Source organism: Macrobrachium nipponense, chromosome 15, assembly GCF_015104395.2.
Source record: "Macrobrachium nipponense isolate FS-2020 chromosome 15, ASM1510439v2, whole genome shotgun sequence".
Taxonomy (NCBI): domain Eukaryota; kingdom Metazoa; phylum Arthropoda; class Malacostraca; order Decapoda; family Palaemonidae; genus Macrobrachium; species Macrobrachium nipponense.
In genome coordinates this window covers 65,081,869-65,109,174 of record NC_087208.1, presented here as the reverse complement: position 1 = coordinate 65,109,174, position 27,306 = coordinate 65,081,869, and the positions used below count along the sequence as shown (strand labels likewise).

The following is a 27,306-nucleotide window of genomic DNA, read 5'->3' as shown; positions in this document are numbered from 1 at the left end:
AATGAATATTCTTGAATCTTGAAAACATTTCATTCCTTAAATTCATGTGTGTATATTTTATGTATGTATGAATTCATAACCAGGGCTATTATGTAAAATAAAATAGGTGTTCCTGCCACAACATTTCATTGCAATAATATTTCCTTTAATAATAATACACAATATCTTTGGTTTCATTGGTATAAAAGAAACTGTTTTTACAATTTTACTCAACATTATTTGTAAAGTTCACATTACCCCCAAACTGGCCTCATTTCCCATATTGTCCGTCCATTACAAGACCCTGTTCCGAGTTTGTTTTACTCAATATCTCACACCTCAATGGAATGCCCGAGAATCGAACTCGTGGCCACCGAGGTGGTACGCCAACATCATACCGTCTACGCCACTGAGGTGCTCTTAGGGTAATTCTACAGAATAATTCCGCACGGACTGCAAGGAACGTAACCGTGGATACGACATCCACCAGGGATTGGGGCGTCCAATATATTTCGCTGTGTTTAGTACTGGCCCCTGGGGCTTCATTACAGTCGTCCGAATAAATATTACTTAAAATTCTTGTTCAGGAGGTAAAACTGCATAGAAAACCACAACTGTCATAGTCTAGGGCGCCGCGGAATAGTACTGTAGATCTACCGCTCTTAGTAATACCTAAGTAACCAAAATATAGAAAAAAAGTAAATTTCCAAGGAAATGCCTGATGAGGAGCTACCTATTAGGCTAGGTAGTACTTAAGATCTACCCAATTCTGGTTTGAAGTAAAAGGCTCGTCATAGGCTATACATAGTAGTAGGTGAGCCTAGACCTAGGATTAGTATAAAACATCCTAACTCCATTTAAACCTAGTAACAGGCTATGTAACTAGTACTAGCTACTTCTGATGAGTCATTTGCAAAAAAAAAGTTAGTAGTAGTATGCAAAATAGCAAAAAATAAAGTTTTATCATCAGTAAATTATTATTATATTGAATACTAAGGCTACTACATAGATTTAATGCTTAGACATCTTACCTTACCGGTTGCCTGACGGTCTTGCGCGACTACTAAAAGGTTTTTTGGCCTAGGCCTACAGATGGCCTAGCCTAAGCCTATAACTACTTTCTCACGCCTCATTAATGGTAGTAGGTAGTCGACATGCGATGGCTCTGCATATGAGGCATAAGTTACATTCAGAATCAAGGGCGCTTTGAGGTAGTCTGGTTTAGGCTGATAATCTTAGGCAAGTCCAGCAACACTCTTCACATTCATTAAGTTTCCCTAAGCGTTTTACTGATGGATCATACATATTTTGTATTCTTTGGCAACAAAAACCACTACACTTAACGACAAACAACATTTCTCATACTTATATCCACGGTAATTTGTATAAATAAAGCTATGCAACCGGCACGTACAGTCAATCAAAGACTCAGTCTGTAACGCCGCAGGCTTCTTCTTCTTGCATTTTGTAATCTAAGTTACTAAAAAATCAAAACATATCATCTTTGAAACGCTGTTGCTTTTTCCTCTATGAAAACCCTATTTTCGTCTTTTGTAATGTGGGTTCAACATGCTTTCTTATCAGGAAAAGATTATGAAAAATACCGATTTTTACACAATCACTCAGGATCAGACTCAAGTCATCACCATACAGCCAACATAGACGTTTCAGATTGAGAAATATGTTAATGCTCACGAATATTAATTTTGATAATTTTGTTTTTTCATCAAGATTTAACATTAGTTTAGTGATGCAATAATGTACTTCCTTTTTCACTGTCGTGGTTTCGTTGTATAGCTGGAAGGATAATAGGCTACACATCTCTTTAAGCTATATACATATAGTGTACCAGTCATCCCACGTCCCACATGATTTATTTTTTTAAATCCTTATTATATAAATATATACTATATATATATAGATTATATATATATAATATATATATATATATATATATTATAAACAATTCTCATATTCTTCCCCCTGACAGACGCAAATTGTTATGATTATCAGTGATTGTTCAGTGAAGCACATTCTGATTGTTCATCGTAGCAGGCCCAAGGCATAAGCAAACCAAGCAGCTGCTTTGGGTCCCCACGCCATTAGGAGATCCCCAAGAGCGCTTGGAAAATATTAAATGAATTAGAATTAGAACAAAAAGATAATAAACAAATAATACAAATGATAGAATAATAAAGAAAAATATCCAATTACTGTCACGAGCTGCCACTGTTGTTCAGCATCTATTTAAGCACTCCGTGGTTTAGCTATAATATCCCTGTAAGCGTTGTTTCAGCAGAAAGAAGCTTTTCCTCTAAGCTTAAATTGATTAAAGTCTACTTGAGATCCACCATGGCACAGGGAAGACTGAGTGGACTTACAATTATTAGTGTCAACAACAAAACTGGCCGCGAGATCACATGCAGTGATGTCATGAAGGCTTTGCCTCCAGAAAAGCTGTAGGAAACCAAAACTCTAAAAATAATTTAAACACTTGAATAGTTTGGTAATTTTGGTTAATGAAGCAGTGCCACTCAGTGTTTTGTAGCTACTTATTACAAAATAAGAAGAGGTGAAACGAAAATCCTTTCAGTAGGCCTACACTAGTATATTTTAGGTTAAGGTTCAGCTTCCCACCTGCACTTTCGTTAAATAGTTTTTATCTTAATAAAATGTTGAACTCCTACTGTTCTTATGCTGTGAATCTATCTGTTAATTTTGTGCACATATTCAAGTAATTTTTTCAAAGCCATTTATGCTTATTAATTTTTACAACTGTTATGTAAAAAGATACAAGCATGTTATTTGGATTCATTTGTAGTAAGAAATTACATTTTTGCACGACTGCTTTTATTTTTTCTAAATATAAGCAATTAAATTAGTTAACTTGTTTTATTGTAAAATTTGTAGTCTTAGTCCTTGCCTCGGTTGGACTTGAGGTTTAGGTAGGTTAGTTCAAAGAACGTTTTAAAACTAAAAGTAAAAAAATAAATGGATCCATATTGTGAATTTGCTGCCCTTATATGGTTATAGTGACGCTTTTATAGTGAATGGAATGATCAAGTATTGAAGCACAAGTAATAGTTAAGTACCAGTGGTGGTGGTGATCTGGGGGTCCCCTAGTCCAATCCTGCTTAGGGACCCATAAAAGCTAATCGTTAAGATTTGACAAATAAAGGAGTCTTGATTTATGAACAGAAGATATAAAATAAGGATGTCCAGTTCTCTTCCATTGTACACCATTCACGTCCCTTATTCTCCCTGACTTCAAGAAATCTGCAGTTAGTTATGCAGCTGTGTTGAAGTCAGGGAGGATAAGGCTAAAGAATGGCATACAGTGGAGTAGATTTTCCTGGAGCGGTTGGAGTAGTACTACTTTGCAGTAAAAGATGTTGAGGAATCCATGAAAGTTCATAAGTTTATAGTTGGTTTGCAGCCGAAGCAGTATCAAGTTCTAAAGGATTTGGTTGAGCCTGCTACCAAGACCACCGAGATGGTCTTGCTGCTACCCCCGTAAGTAAAGCTTAGGATGTTTTAACATCATTGTTATGAAAGCATTATTGTGGTACTGTAAGTACTACAAATCCAAAGGTTGAGCGTACTAGCTAAGTTTCTGCAAGTGATGAGATGAGAAGGCGAGACTCTTCAGGCCTTTTCAGTACTACGTCTTAAACATATGGCTAGACATTGTGAGTTTAGTAATTCATTAAACCAGATGTTAGTCGACCAGTTGATTGGTGGAGTTCATTGAAAGTGTATAGCAAATAAGCTTTTGGAGTGCAAAGAGGGAGTAGATTCAACTTTTGATATAGCCCTACAAATTGCGGAAACTACTGAATTTAATGAAACAAACGCCACTTTTATGCAAGATCGGGAAACGAATCATGTAAACAAAGTCTACAGTAGACAGTCTGTTCAGAGGAATGAGTATTAGCTAAAAATAAGCTGATGTGTGCAAATGTCGAGATAGTGAGTGTAGAAAGTGCCATAGAATGGTACATATTGCTGTTGCACGTCGGCTAGGTAAAGTACCAAAATCTCAACATCAAGTGGATGTGGGCTAAATCAAACTGTAAGTGTTGCAAATGGACGTCTTTGAAAACCACAGAGACTTAACCTTATGCTAAGGTCACACATTCACGTATCAATGAACGTACGCCCACGCATGAGCAGAAATTGGTAGTTGGCAACAGCTTACGTCAGTAAACCGTAAATGTTCCGTAAAAACATATGTAAAATCGTGGACGTACGGTGACGGGTCGTCCGAGAGCTCCGCCCACTGGAGCGCCGTAGCCCACTCCAGTTTTGAAATGTTCAAAACGAGTCGTGGGTGGTCACAGCAAATGTCACCTGACGTGGGACCCACGGTGACTGCAGCGGGGTAGGCGCTGGGGTCACCAGCATTGTTCGCTCAGGGTGACCAGATTTTGAAAATTGAAATACGGGACACTTAAATTGAGGTAGTTGAACAATATAGACACAACTTATGCAAAGTTATGCACACTGACGCAGGCAAAGTCCTTCTCAGCCTTCTTTATTGACTTTTCTTTTGTTTTAAAGTGCATTCGTTGTAGATTTTGTTGCAAACAGCTGTTCATTACATGTTTCAAAACATTAGAATATTGCAATCAAGCATTCTTTGCAGCTTTGAAGGATATTAATAACAAAAGTGACTTGCCATAATACTATATTGAATAAATTGCAGACAATAAAATACATACGATGAAAACCTTTCAATAATCCTTTTGAAATTATTTTCCTCATTGTTGCTAAGTTATTTTTCATTTGTCATATTTTGCACTAGATCCGACTGCTCTCAAGAGGTGGTGTTTGGTTTGAGCATATGTGATGAACTCCGAACAGGACAGTGTGAAATTGCACTTTATCTGTAGTTCTGACTTGATCAGCTCTACACTGCACCGGTTCCTACACCCACCCCATCGTTGACCCATCAGAGAGAACACTCGCTCCACTTGAGCGTTTGAAGGGGGAATGCTCAGTACAAATTTCGCTAGTTTATTGTATTTTTTTTTCTTTTTTTTTTAGATATGGAAAATACGGGACAAAAGGTGTCCCGGGGAGGGTCGATACGGGACACGGGACAAATGTCATAAATACGGGACAATCCCGTCAAATACGGGACGTCTGGTCACCATGTGTTCGCTGCCGCGGTTTTCTTCCCACCGGGAAGCACGTGGGCCTCCTAATTGCGCTGTAGCCTACGGGGAAACTCATTCGCACTTTTACAACCCTGTACGACGTGGCAATGCTGTAGCGTGATATAAAAGGTCAAGTCAGCGCCCTCAGGACAGCTGTTTTTTTCGTCTCCGAGACCAGCAGTCTCCTTTAACTACTTTCCACAACACCCTTCAAGATGCCGAACCTCACAAAACGACCAAGGAAGGGACCATCAATTTCACATCTTGCAGATCCTTCTTTCAGCCCAGAGAAGACTCCTACAGCCACTCAGGACGAGGGAAATGTCATCTTCCACCTACAGGAGTCGGAGTTGGATAAGATACAGAGTGATGACAGCGACACGGAAACTCTCCATGAAGCTACCCCCATTGATGATGGACAGAACGTTCCCTTAATCGAGACGGAGGACAGCCAAGACATCGAGGATGACGTGCCACCGGGACGTAAGAAGAACCTCTGCGTCATCCTGTCGGACGAAAATGAGAGGCTGGTGGGTGAGTGGCTCGAGCACGAGGCCCAATTCATATACAACAAGGGGATGGCTGCCTACAAGGACAAAGCCAAGGTGTGGAAGGCCTTTGATGACAAGGGCAAGTCACTTAGGCTACCAGTGACTGGCAGTGAGCTCCGGACGTGGTTCACGCCCCTCAGGAGCCGCTTCGGACACCTCACAAACGAGAAGAGTGGCCAAGGGACGAGCAGACGACTGACGGACCGGGAGAAGTGGATATTGAACATATTCCACTTCCTCAAGCTCCACATCATCTGTCAGAAACCTAAGATATTGTGACTTCAAATGGTATATATATTATAATGTCTGACTTAATTTTTTTTTATCTGTTGAAAATATACAATATTTTACAGTACATGCAGAATTCTATCAAAGTGAATTTACAACCTTGATTTTCAGAAGTGCAATGTTTTTACATTCTCTCATACATATTCCATCACTTTACAATCTACTGTTTACAGGCCGGCCCTTTTGTACCCTACGGCCCCACAATGGTGGGCGTGGTACTGACGTGAAGTTGACGTAAATAGGATGTTACACTATCGGCGTAAGTCAGTGCGCATACTTTGAGGCGCAATTTACAGTGCTGGCTTTACGTTCGTCAGCCTGTGTCCTGTTTACCAGCTGTTCAAGGTCATTTCACCGCGACGATGCCCACGATCCACACACGTGGGCATACGCCATTGTGATACGTGAATGTGTGACCCCAGCATTAGTGTTGCTACTACCTAAGGCCAGGTTGAATCTTGCTAGGTTTAATGTTAATAAAAATGTTGGTAGATCTAGGTAATATCTCCGCGTTGGGTATTACTTTGGAAATTACAGTTTCCTGGGTTGCTTATTAAGAATTTACCGTTATTTTTGGGGGCCGACTGCAATTAATCCCCAGGGGCTCGTACTAAACACGGCGAAATACATTTAACTCGCCAATCCCAAGTGACTTTCGTATTCGCGGGAACGTTCCTTGCAGTCCATGCGAAGTTATTGCCTAGAATTACCCTGTAACCAGTATTGGGGAATACACATTTAAGAAATTTTGTATTTCTGGAGAAGGGTTACAAACTATTGACATTGCTCTTACAGATTATAATAAACAGCCATTGAAAATTCTTGGTGTTGTAATGGTTAAGGTAAAATATTGTGTAAAATGTTACTAATGGGGTTATTAAAGGCAATCTGCTTCATTGCTAGGTATAAATTGGCTGAATGAATTGAAGATGGATTGGCCAAATATTTTTAACTTTAAATCTACTGTACCTACATTCCATTGATGAGATTGCAAATATTTTGAAGACATTTGAGTGTATTTGAAACTGGGTTAGGATGTTTGAAAGATTTTGAAGTATCCTTAAAGGTAAAATCTGATGCTATGCCAGTGTATAGCTAGACATGCTAGAAGTGTTCCACATCATTTAAGAGAGATGGTGGAGAAAGAATTGCAAAGATTGCAAGACACTGGTGTCATTAAACCTGTTGATTTTTTGGAATAAGTAAGTCCTGCAGTTAATATTGTCAAGTCAGATGGTATAAATGTTAGAATTTTTGCTGATTTTAAGGAAACATTAAATCATATTACTTATTCCTAAGGATATTTTTGCTACTTTAGCAAGAGGTAAATCCTTTACCAAATTTGACTTAAGTCATGCATATCATCAATTGAAATTAAGTGTTGAGTCCCAGAAGTATATGGTTATTAATACCCATAAGGGATTATTTTCCTTTACAAAGTTACGGTATGGATTGAATAGTGCTGTTGGTATTTTCCAAAGAGTAGTGGAAAATTTTCTTAAAGATATACCCAATGTTGCTGTATATTTAGATGATATTGTTCTTACAGGCATACTGAAGAAGACCATTTGAAAACACTCAAATTACTTTTGCATAAACTTTGTTCTATTGTTTTAAAGTTAAAGAAGGCTAAATGTTCATTCATGAATAAAGAAGTTCAATAGTTAGGTCGTAAGTTAGATGCTGAAGATACTTCTGATGAAAAAGTTAAGGCTATTGTTCAGTTTTCTGTGTCGGTGAATAAGCAAGAATTGAGTATACTTTTAATGGGATGGTTAAGTACTACCATAGATTTTTACTTTGAATTCCTGATGCAATGGCACCAATGTATGCTTTAGAAAGGGTAAGTGAGACTGGTCATGGGGAGAAAAGAAAATGATTAATTTTTAAAGGTTAAGGATTTACTTAAATCTCATACATTACTTGCACATTACAATCCTGATAGATCATTATTCTTGACTTGTGATGCTAGATCGTTTGGTCTTGGAGCAGTATTGGAGCAAGAGCATGATGATGCTTCATCAAAACCAATGTCATATGGTTCCAGAACATTAACTAGATAAGAAAAGAATTATATATAGTCAGACTGAAAAAGAACTTTCAAGCGTAATTTGAGACGCCAATAAATTTCATAAATACTTGCATGGCATGAAGTTTGGCATATGGACTGACCATAAACCCTTGTTAGGTTTGTTGGGAGAAGGTATGGCAGTAGGTACCCCATATAGCCTCTGGTAGGACCATTAGATTGTCTTTAGTTCTTTCTGGTTATGACTATAAACTGAGGTATAAACCAGGGTGTAAAATTCCAATTGCAGATTGTCAAGATTTCCTATGCAAATAACTGAATTTGAACTTCCGAATGTAGAAGAGGTTTTGTTGCCTGATCATGTTAATGCTACTAACGTTAATTCTTCTGACATACCATAGGCGTAACTGTGGAGGGAGGGTGGCATGGAGAGCATGTGCCCCCATTTGAAACTGGTGCTCCCGCATTTGAGTTCATGAAGCTTGTAGTAAAAGCCCAAGCTTAATTTTCATATTGTTATTATAATAGTCATTAATTGTTGCAATCAAATGTCTTAATTTCTTTTGATCTCACTGTTTAAGCATATCATGACACTTGTCTTCATATGGGCCAGAGAACAACCTAAGGCCCCCCAATCACAGGAAGTTCATCAGCATCTCTCTTGTCTTGTGGGCCTAGGCTTTTTCTTGGCCTAGGCTTCTTGGTGTCTTCAGTTGGCTCGTCCTCATATGGGCCAGAGAACAACCTGCACCCCCGCCCCCTCCCCAACCACAGGAAGTTTGCCAGCATCTCTCTTGTCTTGTGGGCCTAGGCTTCTTGGTGTCTTCAGTTGGCTCATCCTCATACGGGCCAAAGAACAATCTGCTGCCCCCCCCACCCCCCTAGCCCAACAACAGGAAGTTCCCCAGCATCTCTTGTCTTGTGGGGCTAGGCTTCTTCTTGTTCAGTTGACTTGTCCTCATATGGGCTAGCGAACAACCTGCAGCCCCCAATAACAGGAAGTTTGCCAGTGTCTCTTTTGTCTTGTGGGCATTGGCTTCTTCTTGGCCTAGGCTTCTTGGTGTCTTCAGCTGGCCCGTCCTCATATGGGCCAGAGAACATGTGTAAATGGCATTAGAAGCTTGTTAAATGACTGTGGTGTAAATGAAGTTTTTGTCGCTGAATTTAATTTAGATGTCAACACAGGAGTTCTGTTATTTCATTCTTCCATCGCACACAGGGGCCAGAACAGTAAATTGTTCCCGGTACGTATACAAACCATCGGTCCTTTTACAATAGGAAGGTAACTAGCGGCAGCTGGAACGGTCGTAAGCTTCGAACAAGGGAGTTCGGTAGTTAACTGCTTGTCCGACAGTGCGCACGCAGCTCGACTGGGAGGTGAAGAATCACTTTTGCTTTCAGCCGTGTGAGTGGAGGACGTGTTCAACCATCGCTCTCTGCCCGCTTCATTGTCATGCGCTTTGCTTTGTGTGAATTTTTCTCCAACTTGGTTTGTTTGTAGTGAAAGTGAAATTGTAAGTACTTACTGTTTTAATTTTTCATTATTGAATTAATTATGGATCAACCTTCAATGGAGCTATCCCCTCGCCCCCCCATCATCCGTAGATTGTGCCCAGGAGTGGAGGGCTGCAAGTGTGGGGTGTTCCGCTCATTTTCTGAGGTTGATCCACATATTCTGTGCGCTCGGTGCCGAGGGCGTGAGTGCTCTCGGGCCAAGCCGTGCAATATTTGTCAACATTGGTCGGAGGTGCAGTGGGTGCTGTACGAGGGCAGGAAGAAGCGAAGGCCTGCCAAGGAGTTGTCAGAAAGCTCTCCCGTGACTCCCTTGGTAACCGATACTTCGTCTTCTTTCCTGCCCCCGGCTCAGCTCCCACGTATGGCGCCTTTCCCTTCGGGGGGGGGTTTCGAGGTCCTTTTCTTCGCCCGATCCGTCGAGTGTAGAGGAGGGCGCTCGTTACCCCGACGTACAACTGTATTCGGGGTCTTCCGTTCGCTCTGGGTGGGGTCCCCCCCCCCACACGAGGGGGAACCCCTCCTGTGTACCCGACTGTTGCTTCCTCAGGTGCTTCGGCTGCGTGGGACGACCTTTGTCAGGTGTGGGCGTCGTTGGGACTGCAGGGCGCGCCAAGTATCCAGGGGCTGCTCCAGCATCTGGCGGGGTCTAGGCTGGTCACTCATGGAGCGGTGACCACCACTACCACCACGATCTCGACTCCAGGGTATGCCGCCCCTCCTCACCTGGTTTATACCCCCCACGTGATGTCGGTGACACCTACGGCTGCCGTGCAGGGGCCTATTGCTGCCGTACCAAGGAGGGGCGTGCCACCACCGCCCGGGTTCTTCATGCTGCCAACCCCGGACTTCCACTGCCCAAAGAGCTCGCCCCTGGACCTGCCGCCGGTACCCAGGATGTCGCTGGCTCTTGCCCCGTCTCCTGGAGTGCCTATGCTGTCTGCCGTGCCTGCTGCTACTGCTGTTCATGCAGTCGCCGTCGCCGTCCCAGCCCGTGGTGTTGCTGCCCCAGACGCTGGTCCATCCAGACAGGTGCAGCCGGGCCCTGTTGCTTCGGCAACAGTAGCCCCAGCTCCATCCTGGATGGTGGACTTGACGTCTGTCCTGAGGGAGCTGATGATGAAGAAGAAGAAGAGGAAGGTGTCGTCGTCACCTTCGTCGTCTCCTGCTGCCGCCTCTTCCCCTTCGACTTCCAAGCCGAGGAAGAAGAAGGCTGCCTCCTCCCCCCCTAAGAAGGCTCCCTCGGGAACTTCTAATGGCCCGTCCCACTCTGGTGGGACGGGGGGTCCTTCCGCTGGTCCTCCTGCTCCTTCGGGAACAGGGCCCGTCTCTCCTTCCGCAAGGAAGAAGAAGACGGGGACCAGAGGAGTACCGGCTAACACCGGCACTTCCTCGCCTGGTGCTAGGGGCGCTGCCGCTACACCAGGTTCCGGCTCGGCCTCTCGTTCGCGAGAGGTACCGAGTGTATGGTCGCCCACGGGCGACCGTGCAGCCAATGCCCAGACGTCCGAGCTCGCTCAGCGCCAGGACCAAGGCACGGAGTGGAAGGCTGGCGTGAGCCGGTCAGGTGACTCGCCGGGCCAGCAGCCGCTCTTGCAGTGGCCTGCTGGTAGCCAGGGTTGACGTGACGGTCCCAGACTGGCCACGGGCTGAGGCTGGGAAGAGGTCCCCCCGATCGCAGGAACCAGCTTCGGCTGGTCCTAGCGGTTCGAAGCGCTGAGAGGACACGCACCGGTCTCATCGCGACAGTGGTCTCTGCAGGTCCCCTGACTGCCACCCCCACAGGGACCGGATGGATAGGGGGACCAGCAGCAGCTCTTCTGACGCAGGAGACCAGGGCCGCTGTTCTCGGTCCAGCCGCTCGCCCCAGGTGAGCGGCACGACCAGGCCTGCAACTCGATCGCCACCGCGGGTTGGCAATCGCCTGCAGCCCCCCAAACCCACCGGTTCTGCCGGTGAGCGAGGGGGGAGCGTCAGGTCTTCCTCTCCTGTACCTTCAACTTCCCCAGGTTACACTGGGAAGAGCGAGGCAACAAGGAGTGATCGGTGATCCTGCCACGACGTCCTATGTGCCAGGCATGGTCTTAGGATCGACCAGGTTGTACGCGCAAGTGGCAGGAGGAGACCGAGAGGGGTCTGTTGCCGTTCCTCCTTCTAAAGGAGGAGGGTCTCGGGAGTCGTTCTTGTTGTAGGGACTTGATGGTCCTACTCCTCAAGATGCGGTCACTCCTGAGATCCAGAGGAACTTTGCCGAGGTCATTGCGCGGATTCGTCAGCACAACGACCTCGGGGAAGGATTGCCGCTCCCACCTTCTGAGCCCACGTCCCGTCTCGAGTCATTCTGGGGACCTATAAAGGAACCCAGGGCGACGGTGGGTCTGCCGCGATTGGAGATGGCCAACTCAGTGCTGGACCAGGTGGACTCGCTCGTCTCCGGACAGGAGGGTTCGCTGAAGTCTGGCAGGTCGTCTAAGCTACTTCCTCCTCCTCTACTGCGACAGCGGCGTTTCTATGTGCCTTCAGAAGATCCGATGCCGCCCAAACAGGTTAACCCAGAGCTAGCCAGGCTAACTCAGGGAGTGTCTCTGCTGCAGTTCCTGTCGGAGAACCTCTGGTTCTCGCAGCAAGAGGCACTAGGCCTGGAATCCACCGCTATGGCAGCTTTCCAGGCAGTCTCCTGGCTAGACCTGTGGTCCCTCACAGTGTCTAAGGTCGCAGCCACCTCCGGGAATATTACTCCTGAAGGGGACTCGGCTTTCAGGAGACTTTGCCAGTCTGGAGGTAGGGCCATTTCCTACCTCGCCCACCAGACGGTAAACCTGTGGGCCAACCTGGTACTTAGGCGTAGGAACACAGTCCTTACTCGAGTATCCAGGGCGGCCAGGCGTGAGGCGGCTCTCGGACTTCACAACGGACCTGTACGGAGTTCCTCCTCTCTCTTCCCAGGAGAGATGGTGGATGCTGCGGTGGAAAGGCGGCGCACTGATGACAGTGACCGCCTGGTACACCAGGCAGTTTCGAAGGCTTCTGGGCAGCCTCGAACTGCGGCCAAGCCTAAGAGTTTGGCTAGCGCTTCCTCGGCTGCTAAGACGGTTGCCCCGTCTAAGCCCCAAGGAAAGACTCTGCCTTCGACTTCTGCCAGGGGAGGTCGTCACCAGCCCCCCTCCCAGCCCTCCATTCCACGAGGAGGGGCAGGGAAGAAGTCGAAGAGAGGCGGAAGTTGGGGGGTGCCTGGCGAGCCATTGGGCAACATGGCAGCGCTACGGTGCCGACACCTGGATAGTAGACGTCCTTCGGGAGGGAAATCTACTACCATTCGAATCTTGGCCACCCCTCACCTCCAACCCGGTCCATCTTCAAACCTACGTTCCAGTAACATCAAAGGACGTAGCTCTTCGACAGGAGACCAAGACCATGCTGAGCAAAGGAGCTGTAAAGATCGTCAGGGATCAGTCACCGGGCTTCTACAGCCATCTTTTCCTGGTGGAGAAGTCTTCGGGGGGCTGGCGCCTGGTGATAGATCTCTCTCCTCTGAACCGATTTGTTCGCCAGACTCAGTTCACGATGGAGACGGCACGTTCCGTGCTCGACTCCATCAGGGAGAACGATTTCATGCTTTCAGTGGATTTGAAGGAAGCGTATTTCCAGATACCCGTCCATCAATCCTCCAGGAAGTACCTCCGCTTTATCCTCGACGGGATGGTGTACCAATTCAGGGCACTTTGCTTCAGTCTATCAACTGCCCCACAGGTGTTCACGCCAGTGTTCACTCTGGTGTCTGCTTGGGCCCATTCGTCCGGGATACGTCTCTTGAGGTATCTCGATGACTGGTTAGTCCTGGCGAGCTCCCGCTTGCAGTTGCTACGGGACAGGGATCGACTCCTGGAGTTCTGCCACAACCTGGGGATCGTGGTGAACTTCGAGAAGTCCGATCTCGAACCCAAGCAGAGGCTGAAGTACCTGGGTATGCTGATCGATACGGTAGCAGGGCGAGTCTTCCCCGCAGACTCGCGGATCAGCAGATTCTGGGAGGCAGCTGACCGGTTCCTGTCTCGGCAGGAACAGTCAGCTTAGCAATGGCAAGTCGTGATCGGCCACCTGTCATCACTGGAGAAGTTAGTCCCTCACGGGCGTCTTCACTTGCGGTCTCTTCAGTGGAGACTAAAGAAGAGTTGGTCACAGGCAGAGGACCCACCTTACTTCCACATGTCCCTCACGGAGGAGGTGAGGTAGGACCTAGCCTGGTGGCTGGACGACAGGAACCTCTCAAGAGGAGTGCTTCTCCACACTCCTCTCCCCCCCGGAGATGCTGCTGTTCTCAGACGCATCCAACAAGGGATGGGGCACACACCTGGAGGAGTTGCTGACTGCAGGAGTGTGGGTCCATCACGACAAGCACCTTCACATCAATGTCCTGGAACTCAAGGCAGCGTTCCTTGCTCTCCAAGATCCGGGACCGCTTGATGGGACACTCGGTGGTGTTGATGTGCGACAACACCACGGTAGTGGCATACGTCAACAAACAGGGGGGCCTAGTGTCCCTCCCATTGCATCAGTTGACACTGCAGGTGCACAAGTGGGCCGTGGCTCACTTGGTCCCTACACCAGGACGTGGCGGAAAGACTCTTCATCCTGTGGGGGTGTCCAGTAGTGGATCTGTTCGCCACCCGGCACAACAGAAAACTTCAGGTTTTCTTTTCAGCCGTGCCGGACCCATGGGCAGCTGCAGAGGATGCTCCCCAACACCTGTGGGACAACCTCTTCGCCTACGCCTTTCCCCCATTCAGCCTGATTCGCAAGGTGATCAGCAAAGTGCTGGCCACCCCAAATCTCAGGATGATCCTGGTGGCTCCCAAATGGCCCCAGGCCATTTGGTATCCGGACCTGCTGGCTCTGCTTGCAGAAGCACGGAGAGAGATTCCCCCTTGGCACAACCTTCTCGCCCAGCCACACATAGAACGGTACCACCGAGCAGTCCAGTCTCTACATCTTCACGACTGGATGTTATCCACCATCTCTTGCGAGCGAGAGGCTTTTCTTGCAGCGCAGCAACAGAGATGGCTGGACATGTCAGACAGTCCTCTGCAGCTGTGAGCTGTGTACCAGGGAAAGTGGGCTGTCTTCTGTGGTTGGTGTCGTAGATGGGGTCTATCTCCTCTCAGAGCCACCCTTCAGCAGGTAGCGGATTTCCTCGTTTTTCTTCGCCGAGAAAAGCTCCTCTCTGTCCACACAGTCAAACGATATAGAGCCGCCCTGGCCCTGGTCCTGAAACTAAGGGGAGTGAATATCTCGGACTCGTTCAAGATCTCCTTCCTAATGAGGAGCTTTGAAAGGTCTTGCCCACCCAGGGAACTCAGGCCCCCTGAGTGGGATGTGACTCTCGTCCTTAGGAGTTTGACTCGAAGACCCTTCGAGCCACTCTAAGAGTCGTTAGACAGGGATCTGACCCTCAAGACCCTCTTCTTGCTGGCCCTGGCATCGGCGAAGAGAGTAGAGGAACTTCATGGTCTGTCCTTCGACGTTAAACGTACCAGGGGATGGGGATCTGTGACGCTCGATTTCGTCCCGAACTTCGTAGCTCAGACTCAGTATCCGTCGATCCCTGACGACAGGTTCGAGTCTTTCACAATCCCCTCCCTATTGGATTTCACCAACAATGATTCGGATGAGATGCTGCCAACCAGACCACCTTCACCTCCTTCTACCTTCGGGATATTGCCCACAGGTCCTTGGATACTTTTTCCTTGGGACTCGTGGTGGCTGCTTAACACGTTGTAGGCTAACCAGCCCCTAGCAGGCAGAACAGCATCGAATCCTGGTGTGACTGTAGAATGGATGAGTGAATGAGAGTGTGACTGGCTCCTCTTCCCCATCTTTTTCTCCCCTCTACCTGTGGGCAGAGGGGCACGGTCGTCACCCTGCTGGAAAGGATAAGATGTAGGTAAGCTACTCGACCGAGCCCCATCCTATCCCTTTCATTAGGGATAGGAGTGAATATCCACCACTTCCCCCAACAAGGGGGGGGGAAGTGGAAGCCAACAAGAGACAAACCCATAACTTTATGTTGCCTCTTGCAACAGGAACAAGTTCTTGCTTGCTAGTTTTAAGAGGTACGCTTGCCTCCCTCTTATTACTTGGGTCCAGAGGTCTGACCATTGATCCTGCGGTACATACCCCGATCAATTGGGAAGAGGCTAGGATACCTCCCTCGCTCTTACAACCAGGGAGGCAATCCAAAGTTGAGCGAACACCAGTCTGTTCTTAAGACTCAGATTCCTCCCACCAAGAAGTGAGTCTTCCTATTGTAAAAGGACCGATGGTTTGTATACCGGAACAAATGGCAATTTGTCGAAAATTGCATTTTTCCTAACTATACAATCCTGAGGTCCTTTACATATAGTCCCACCTCATGCCACCCCTCACTCTGCGTCTTTTCCTGGGCCTAAAGCAAAAGTGATTCTTCACCTCCCAGTTGCGCTGTGCGCGCACGGTTGGACAAGCAGTTAACTACCGAACTCCCTTGTTCGAAGCTTACGACCGTTCCAGCTGCCGCTAGTTACCTTCCTATTGTAAAAGGACCTCAGGTTTGTATAGTTAGGAAAAATGCATTTTCCGACAAATTGCCATTTTTTGGTCAAAATTATGTTTTGCTTTCACATCCAATCATTAGTACTTATAATTTTCGTTTATAAACGTTTAGAGTATTATATTTACAATAATATTTAACAATAGGAGTATGTATTTACCCATTTTTTGTATATTAGGTAAAATATAGCGTTAGAGCTATATAACCCTTATATTTGATGCCTTTATTCAGTGCAGAAAATATAAGAATCAAATGCTATGTCTAAAGTTTTTTACAATATAATTCATTTTAATGAACGTAAAGAATAACATTTTGGGATTAATGAAAATAGAAATAAAAGCATTTCAAAATAATCAAAATAACAAGGAACTTTAGCTTGCATTAAGACTACATGATACAAATCGAAGAGTATTTTGGACGGTTACATTTTTGCTTTCCTCGGGTAGTTCAGTGCTTGCAGGTCAGTTTATGTACTTTTCTTAGGGATGAGCAAAATAAATCTTCCTATTTAATCTTCATTTGTCTTTATTCGTGCTGCATTTCCTTGTGAAAGATTCTCTAAACTTTTTGAATTTTTTTCTGTGCTTTTTGTGTCTCCCCAGATAATATGCCAATGGGTAGACTAAAGTTGCATTTCACCGAAGCACCATTAATTAATAATTGATATAAGGTTGGGGCATGTAGTAGTGCCAGTTATTTTTGCCCCGTATGGGGTTGCGGTATACGCATAAACATTGTCAAAGATAGTTACAGTTAAGGGTAATGTAATACAGAATACTTTCAGTACATTTCTATATACCTAGGATGACTGCAGAAGCCTATGGGAGTTTTTAAAACTGGAAGTTACAACATAAACACTGTCCTTTTGTCATTCTTATATAGTCACAGCAAGCCCTATTGTCTTAGTAGGATAATGTAAAATAGTATTGTAAGGTTTACAACATCATTATTAGGAGTTTCTTAAAAGGTCCGTTTCTAGTTAGCGCTTTTCCGGTCGTCTCTGTTCTTCTTCTTGCAGAGGTTCTCTCTCAGTCGAGGCATTCAGTCTGCTTTGTTTTTTTTTTTAATTAAAGGAAAGATGATACTGCATGGGGAGTGACGTCAGTGCATCTCCTGCGGTGCACTTTAGCCTGTAGGCATTACTTAAGGTTCTTTGCAGGGTCCCTTCGGCCTCTAGCTGCAACCCTTTTCGTTCCTTTTATTGTACCTCCTTTCAAATTCTTTTTCTTCCATCTTACTTTCCACCCTCTCCTAACAATTGATTCGTAGTGCAACTGCTTTGACGTTTTCTTCCTTTTACACCTTTCAGACCTTTTAACTCTCAATTTCCGGTTCAGCGCTGAATGATGCCATAGGTCTCAGCAAGGTCTTATCTATATAGACCTTTGGTCCCAGAGCTTGGCCTTTGGCCTAAATTCTATATTCAATTCAATTGATAGCCCACTGGTTTCCCATATTTTCGCCACAAGTTGGAATTTATTGCTGTTGTAATTAGTAGATAGATAAAGCCTAGACAGTCTCCGTGGGAAGATAAAAAGCACGGAGATTCCCATCAAGCCTCTTCCTACAGCTTCTTCCTACGCTGACGGGCACATGCTTGCATAAGCCAGCTTTTTATAAACAAACTAATCGAGCAAGTAGCTACGGCCTTTTACTCACACGAACTTCCTGATTGTCTGTGCTGTAAAATGTTTCCGTGGAAATTTACAATTGATTTAATATATTGATGTTGCGTTCGAAGTAACGTATCGCCAAGCTGTGAAGTTTCATCTTTGGTAGACAATTATTGTTACTGTATTTTGTTTATCCTAACAACGACGGGTGTTGGAGAATTTTTTTAAGGAAACGTCAGTTACTAATGACAAATAAACATTATAGAAACCGTGTTCTATAGATAAGTCAAGAGAGATATCCTTACACACACACAGGAAAATAAATTTCCTACGGGGGAGCGGAAATACATTATTATTTCCTCTAGTTTACAGTGGAATCGCATTTCTCTCATTTGTTCCGATATTAACTGGTATTCCTTTTAAGTAAAATCAATGAATAAAACATAAAAACTATTGTCATCTAATAAAACTTAATGCACTGATTAGAATTACTTATCTTTTTTTATTATTACGAGAAAGTTAGATTTAGCAAGATGTAATATGATATGTAAATACCTCGTATAATCTCAACGAACTTTCCGCCATTTTCAGAAGATTAACGAACAGCAATTTTAAAGAATCTGAGAAAAATCTGTATCCTCAATGACCACCCAGTTTTTAAACAGAGAACTGTGGTTCATATCTACTATGTAAAAACAATCGTAAGAGTCATTATGAAATTGACAAGTAATTGGGCACGCTGGACAGACTCATTGAGAGCCATCAAAACCAAACGAATGTGATGAGGTTTAACATCAAGAGAAACTCTCGAGGAAACACTATACTTATCAGCAGGCACCGCCAGATTAGTTAAGGGTTATCAACAGTATTTACAACTTTTATCAGCAGTTACTTAAAATTTCTCGAAGCCACGGACTTTCTTTGTCTTCTTTTGTGATATTGAGGCTGGAAAAGGAAATGAGTCACAGGAAGCCGATGAGTCTCTCTCTTGATACTGAAGACAAAATCGTTCGCTTCGAAGTGTGATTATTCAAACAAAGCGAACGCTCCCACGAAACAATTAAAAAAGTCATGCTTTCATGACAGAATGCCTATACGTAAATAAGAGTGGGTAGGGAACAGAATAAAGATAATTAAAAGTTAAAAATTAATGATTAAGACATTCCTGGTGATTGTCTAGAGGGTGATATCAATAAAATGAAATAGAGTGATTTATAGGAGCCCAGTCAAAGTCTTCAAACAAGCATTTCATGCACAAGTGACGAATAAAACGGAGCCACAAACAATATATACGTAGGTAGTACTACAATGCATTACTAACCCAATGTTATTCTTCTTGCATTTTAGTACATTATTATCTGTTTATTAACATAATTTTCTTTTTTAATAGGTGAGATCTTATTGCTTTTCCCTTTACCCTCTCTTACTCATACTTCTTCCTAATGAACACCATATTCTTTGGAAGTTTGAATTTCAAGTCAATGTGGGCTTGTTCCATATGAATAGTGTTCATCATCCGAATAATAATAGTAATATAGAAGCGTCAGAACTATAACTATCGCTCATTAAATTACATATTTTAAATATAATTGTACAGAATAGACAGGAATGGGATGGCAAGAAGATACATTTATCAAAAGTCTATTTCTAGTTGAGCTGTAAGCTTGATTCAGGATGTCGAAATAGTATGCTTGACTATATGCCACAGGCAGTATTGTTTTGGCTGTTGTAACTCTGAATTTTTATTTTTCTTATTCGCTGCGTCTGTTAAAGTCATAGTATTATTTTTACCATTGAATTTCAAGCCAATGGCCCGTTGGCCTTGCTCCATATGAATAGTGTTCATCATTCGAATAATAATAGTAACATGGAAGCGTCAAAAGTATAACTACCATTGCTAATGTCAACGATTAGTTATGCGTTCAGTAAACGTATTCTGAGATAGCGAAGATTTTTAGCTTTCAAGGTACCTTTGATCTAAGATAGTATCAGTTATATAAGTATATAATATATATATAATTATTTAATAATATGTATAGTATATATTATGTTATATATATACTATAATAGTCTTAGTATTTCATCATATAGTATATATACGAGATAAAATATATAGGTAGCTATGTAAAGTATCTGAAAATATATATCTAATATATAATTATATAATAGTAAGTATAATATTATATAATAGTAGTATATATATAAAGCGAATAATTCCACAGGAACAAAATATTTTGGTAAAGGTAATTGTGTAATGGTGGCGTATGTGTAAACCTGTTCTCCCCCTATAAGGTACCCGTTGAGATTTCTCCAGGCTTTTTAAGAAAATTAACAAAGAGTTATCGGGAAAGCAGTGAAAGTGACAAAGACTCATAAATCTAATGCAGTGGTAATAATGAAATAAAAGTGACTATGTAAGTAAAATAATGACATTGCTAAATGATACTGATACTTATACGAAACTGAGGTCTGACCCTACACAAACAGTGAACTCCCATTTTAATAAACAAATTAAATCCATTTTGAAGGGCTTGGACAATTTGATTAAACAGTTTACACCGCAATGCGCCTCCCTACCTTATATGTATGGTTTAGTCAAGACATAAAATCAATAACCCTATCAGACCAATCATTAGTTCAGTGGGCTCAGTTACGTATAATTTATCCAAATGGCTTGTAAAAATTCTTACTCCTATGGTAGGAAACATTTCTAACACGAATATTAATAACATGTTGATTTTTATAACAAATTGATTAGTCTAAATTTGAATTTTTGATTTTAATATGGTTAGTTTTGATGTTATTCCTCTTTATTTAAACAAAAGTGCCTATAGATGACTTACTTGAATAAATTTGGAGGAGGAAATTAGAACGTCATGACATTCCCTTAAGTGTGGCAAACCTCATAAGTCTCATAAGGTTATGTATCAAAGATAGTAAATTTTGTTTTAATGGGGAATTTTTTGTACTAAAGTTTGGCATGGCTATGGTTAATCCCTTATCTCCTGTCCTTAGCAATATTTATATGGAATTTTTTGAGACAAAACTCTTACCAAGAATTTTGCCCCAAAAAGTTAGTTGGTTTAGATATGTGGATGATATCTTCTGTATTTGGCCAGTTCACGAAAATGTCCAGGAATTCCTTAATAATCTCAATAATTTAGTCCCTTCTATAAAATTTACTTTAGAGGAAGAAAGAAACTGTAATTTGAATTTTCTTGATGTAACTGTCCATAGAAATGATAGAAATTTCACCTTTTCAGTCTTTCGAAAATCAACTAACATTGCCTCTTTTGTTCATTACTACTCCAATCACCATCAAAATGTTAAATTCTCTGTTTTTTCTGGGATGTTTCTAAGGGCTTTACGTGTCTGTAGCCCACAGTTTATTGACACTGAAATTAAAACTATTTATGATATTGCAATGAAACTTAAATACCCAAGGACTTTTGTAGATGTGGCATGGAAAAGAGCTAGAAAAACATTTTATTCAACTAATGACAAACTTGAATTTAGTAAGCATAACATTCTAAAATTACCCTATGATGAAAGGTTTTTAGATATTCCTAGAATTTTAAAGCTTTTTAACATAAATGTTGTTTTCAGTAATATTAATGTCAAGAGTTTAGTAATCAAAAATTCTAAAGATCTTCCAGGCTGCATATATGAAATTCCTTGCAAAAAGTGTGATAAAGTCTATTACGGACAAACTGGTAAATCTCTTTCACAACGTCCCAAACAACATCAATATTCTGTGAGAACTGGGCAAATATCGAATGCATTATTCGTACGTATGAGAGATTTAGACCATCCTATTAACTGGAGTCAAGCAAGAGCCTTAATCCCATGTAATGACACAGTTAAAAGGAATATCATTGAATCTTGTTTCATCAAGTCAAATAATAGAAATGTTCTAAATTTAAGTCTTGGTTTATTTAAACTTGATGCTTTCTTAATGAAAAAAGTTGTAGATAAATATAAGCAACAAAATTAATATATTGAGTTTTTACATGTTTTGGACTGTAAAGAAACTTTGTAATTTCGGTTAGGGTCAATCTGTTTAGGTTTGTGACCGTGTGATATCCGATAATCCTGGATTATCTCTTTTAATTTTTACCCTTTTGACAATTAACCATCTGGTATTCTTGATCTTGTGTTGTACCTGAGACCTTTCTCTCCAATTGTACTTCATTAACTCCTTGACAATGTCTGAGTAAAGACGAAAGCGCTTGGATTTCTGACTATCATTTTCCTGTGGAATTCGCTTATTTATGAAGTCACGTGCATCTACTGTGATTTTTTAAGCAATATATATATATATAATATATATATATATATATATATATAGTATGTATGTATGTATGAATGTATGTTGTATGTGCATATATATATATGTCTATCTTGAACCCTGCCAGGAACGAAGCATCTGTTATGATCCCCCTTGGGCGCAAGTTGTTCCAAACGTATAGTAAATGGACTAGATTATGTTCGTGTTTTAATATTTCTGAATATAGAAAAGTCACACATACTTGTGACTATATATATATATATATATATATATATATATATATATATATATATAATATATATATATATGTGTGTGTGTGTGTGGTTAAGAGCATCCTTTTGAATCTCGTTTATTTTATTTTCTTAGAGGAATAACTGAGTATTTGTGTTACAACGTTGATGGGTTTGTAGATTCGTGCAGACTTTTCCTGTTGTGTGCCTCCTCCTGTAGTTCAATAGTGCCAAGTCTTGGAATATTATTCCTGAGATTCCAGTGGGAACTTATACTTGCTTACAGTGCCCCACCATTTAATGTTGCTAGTTTAAGTTCTTGAGCCATACTTTCTTGCACCTATGTGATCCTCTAGGATTACTGATTTTGCTTGCAGGTGGCACATTTACTTTGCTATTGTGATTAATAGTGATTCATGTTAAAGTGTCCCACGGAGCCAGTTAGAGCTCCTGTAAACTTTAATCTTCCGATAACCTTATAGATATTATCTTTGTTAGCGGACAAATTACGTTTACCATCTGTCCTTTGAAGATTAATTTTAGTGGGTTTCTACTAAGGTTCATTTCTGTCTGAGTAGAGGCCGTTTTGGATTTCTCAAAATAAAACTTAATACCTGGTGCGGCAACTAGGACTATATATAAAATTACACGTATATATATAATATATATAAAATATATATGATAGTATATAATAGTTCATTTTATATATAATAGTATATATATGTGTGTGTGGTGTGTGTGTGTATATATAATATATATAAGTGCATACTGTAGAAGGTGAATTATACAATATACGTGCAGCGGGATTAAACGTGCTAATGAGAGCTTTATGTGCTAGTGCACGCAGCAACTAATACTGGGAAGTTTCTGGAGAAGAGGCCAATTTACATTACGCCAGTTGAAAAGAAAAGTTTTATCATGGCAGTGACCATTCTGTTTTTTTCTGGAGCCACCCCTGTTAAAGAAGAAACACCCTAATGTTGTATATATATATATATTATATATAATTTATATTCATTTATTCCTTTTTCTAAAAGATATTTTATGCTATGTTTAACTGGCTTTTGTCTCTTTAATAAAGAATACATTAAACTAAGAAGACAATTTTTTTTTTTTTTTTTTTTTTTAATTTTTTTTTTTTTTTTTTTTTTTTTTTTGCTGGAAATAAAAGCTTCTCTTCTATAACCTCTGATGATCATCACGACTTCTATCAACATTTGATTTAAAAAAGAAAAAAAGGAGCTTTGTAATGCGCTCAGCACCAACGTTCTTTAACAATTTCAGTATATTTTCGGATAATCTTTCCGAGGAAATGCTTCTGTAAGTTATCCTACTGTCATGCATTTTCAAGTTACTCTTTAAAAAAACTGTTCTACATTTGTTTTTATCTTATTTCTAAAAATTTTTTTGTACAATATATTCCACCAAATTATTTCTTCCCTCATCGCGTTTCCAGATGCGGTCTTTATATCTCGTCACATTTGTTGATTAACTACTTGCAAGTCATCCAGCGGTTGCATCGTATCTCGTCAGGGAAAATGGTCATGTGACATCCATACTTTCAACAGACAAGTGTATTTCGGCCTGTAGGAATTAGTTGGTGAGTTTTGAGACTTCAGTTTCGCACAGCCGCAAAATAATGTGGCTTCTGCCCTGCGTAAATCCTCACAATATGCTCAGTAAGAGCATTTTCATCCGAGAATGTGCTTTCCCGCACTTCCTGTGTTTTGTTTCACTGGTGACTTTGGCGAGAAGAAGAATGCGTTGGTTGTTTTCCAAGGATGCCTTTCTAAACGAGACTTGTGAGCTTATTTGGTCTCGGAAAGATCGATGCATGTTTGAATGTACGTGAGTGCATGTGTGCGTGCGCCCCGAAGCACTCAATGTCTGAAAATAAGTAGTACTACATTATTCACAGCCCAAAGTAACAGACGCTTGGCGTAATTGTAAGTAAATCTTGCATAACAATCCTCCCTCGCCTGGTATGTTCCCGAGATGTATACTACGGTAGATTCACATCAGCCGTGAATTTGATGTCTAGGCCAGTCCCTTACGAAGCTCCTGATTGGCTGTTGATATTGATTGATTGATTGTGTATTATATCTGGCGTCACAACATCTGGGTAATTGACAGTGGTAAGGGCTGGAAACTCTCAGTGTCTCTCTCAAGAGTTCACATAAGTAGGATGTATGTTCCACCTCTCCTGAAAGAAGTGGAACATAGATCCTATTCATGTGAACTTTCTCTCGAGAGACAGAGTTTCCAGCCCTGTGACTAGCTTATCAACAGCCAATCAGGAGCGTCGTAAGGGACTGGCCTGGACATCAAATGCATGGTTGATGTGAATCTACTATAGTATTGCACCAACTCCAGTGTTTTTTTGCCATGCCCCTAGGTTAGGTTAGCTCTAACAGTTTAACACAGTATAATTTGGATGTAAGAAACAATGAGATTATTTTCAAGAAGATTCTGTGGTTAGTTTTTAAGAAATTACATCCTTTTTTTTTTCTGGGAAGGTTCCGTACTCAGGTTCCAGTTCCGGAAATATGCCGCCCGGCTCGGGCCTATAGTGTTCGTCTGTTACAGAGACAGGCAAACCGACAGGTGAAGGTAACCCTGGATTAGTCTCTTGAATATTTGGCATCAAAACAGAAAAGGAAATCTACGAAACAATATGACGAATCCAGATTGCGTAACTTCATAAGATAGCGAAAATTCTTGTATTTTGATAAATAATTACATCTGCTTATTTATTTTGATAATTTATCTTTTTCGTTTTTAATAAGTGATCTCTTCTTCCTGTATTTCTTTGGAACTTGAATTTCGCGTCATGACCCTTGTGGGTTTGCTCCATAGGAATAGTGTTCATCTTCATAATAATGTATATTATAATAATAATAATAAAGGGCAATGAAGACAGCGCAACTTCGTAAAAGACATGTTTTTACCAAACTAACTTGAAAGTCTGAGGGAGAAGACATTGAAAGAGAGAGAGACTCGATCTTGGTTTGCTATATGGCTATTTATGCACTAATTTATATATTGAAGTTCACTGCTGCCTCTAAATTATAACTATTGATATATTGTTAATAATTAACAACAGAATGTTTTGCCTACGTGTGAAGAACTGAGAAGAAAGATATGAATCACGCCAAGATGGCTGTTAACATCCCTCTTTATATATAACTATAAATAACCTGGACGTACATCTTTACCAAGCCAATGCTGCTGCATCACTGACCGCCTCAGTCATGCTGCTCCACCGCCGGCCGACCGCAGGCGCATACATGTTTTGACAGGTTGCTCGGGAATGATTTTCATAGCGAGGCCCACCTTAAACGACCCTTGATAAAACTTAGCCTATAGTTGAACTCTGATATTGATGTTAAATGCGTTTGTAGTCATTTGTGTTAACTCATGGTACCAAACTGGAATGCAGTAGACCCATCGTTGACTCTTTGGGCTTTAATTCTGAAAGGGGGCCTGTGCCCCCTGCTTTCAAGGTGGGGATAGGTAGGCTACCACCCCCTTCTACCCTAGTTGGTGAGTCGAAAGGGCATAGGCCTCCTAATATTGTGAGAAAGCCCCAGGCTCCTATTCCCAGTGGAGTTTGCCACCCCTTACCGCTAAGGGTGCCCTATGGTCCCCATATTGTGGGGAGCCAGTTTGTAACTATAGAAACACCTCTACATAGATGTCAACCCCAAAGTTGTAAAAAATGATGGGGTATGAAAAAGAAGGGTTATGACTCCCTTAGAAACGGCCCTCGAATTTCGGATTTTGATTAAAACATTCTTTTTGGGGGCGGGGGGAGAACTAGGAGTCTAAGGTAAAAATTGGTAGCCCTAGCTGTCAACTCCAAAAGTTGTGAAAAAAAAAATGAGGGGTATGAAAAATAGGGGTTATGACCCCCCTTAGAAATGGCCCTCGAATTTAGGATTTTGACTAAAACTTTCCTGTGGGGGGAGGGGAGTCTACGGTAAAAATTTGGTAGCCTTAGCATTCATAGTCTAAGCGTGCATAGCGAACAAACAGACAGACCGACACACAGAAATTGCCTTTTATAGATATGATATAGATTATAATATACAATTATAACCATATAGTAAGAAATAAAACTGGATAAATACAACAACTGGAATAATGACATAATAAGTCAATAAAGCTATCTAGACGCCAAAGAGAGAAGGGTGGCGGTAAATCCTGCATCGGTCGGTATATATCAAATTTCCATGGTGTTGCCACAGCTGTGCAATGCTGTAATATCAGTTATGAAGCCTTACCGATGCCTATGAAGATCCTGTTTTACACCTCATTTTTTTCTACACTGATCTGTGTGTTAACCTTTAATTTCCATAGTGTTACCACAGCTGTGTGTAGTACTGTAATATCGTAACGAATCCTTACCAATGCCGATTGAGGTCCTGTTTTATACTTCATTTTTGTCTCACACTTTTTATCTAGCTGTGTGTTAATCCTTTATTTTATTCCATGTCCTCTAGTGGGAATTCTATGAGCCGTACCCTCTTTGCGACTGAAAGAAATAAATGATTCTGTTAAAGGTGACAAGGAAATTGATGTCACGTTGCAACACCGCCCGCCGCTCCGTTGGAGATTAAATCATGTCACACAAATTACAGCTTGGCAACCGGCGTGACAGCAGTATCATAACGGTGTTGTTTTGATTTGACTGTTTCTGTTCATGGGAATGTATATATACATCTGTTCTCATTCATGGGCGTTTATTTCGTCTTGCTGACTTTTTTTCCGTCTTTTAACTAGAGGCTTTTTTTTTTTTTTTATCGTTATTCCTGGTTATGAGCGCTTACTTATTTTTTCGGTCTATTCCCTTTATGGGACTTGTGAGGACTGGACTGAGGCAAGGAGAAACTCGACTCTTACTAACTTTATTGTGTTGTTGTTTTAGATTAAGCTGGCCTTATGCCAGCACGGGCTCTTGCTCCTAGAGCAGCCCGTAGGACTTTATTTTACAGAGTTGTTGTTGTTGTTGAAGATTAAGCTGGCTTTATGCCAGCACGAGCTCTTGCTCATAGAGCAGCCTGTAGGTCAT

The 27,306-nt window shown here is 42.0% G+C and overlaps 1 protein-coding gene across 1 annotated transcript in view; it reads left to right on the top strand.

The window, feature by feature from the left end:
• The first annotated feature begins 3,367 nt into the window (after window positions 1-3,367).
• The window catches only part of LOC135195024 (integral membrane protein 2C-like), a 146,961-nt gene continuing 123,022 nt past the window's right edge, over window positions 3,368-27,306 (top strand). Inside the window, exon 1 of the mRNA XM_064221328.1 lies at window positions 3,368-3,492. Within this exon, the coding sequence (XP_064077398.1) occupies window positions 3,383-3,492 (110 nt within the window). The 5' untranslated portion in view covers window positions 3,368-3,382. The remainder of the gene's footprint in view (window positions 3,493-27,306) is intronic.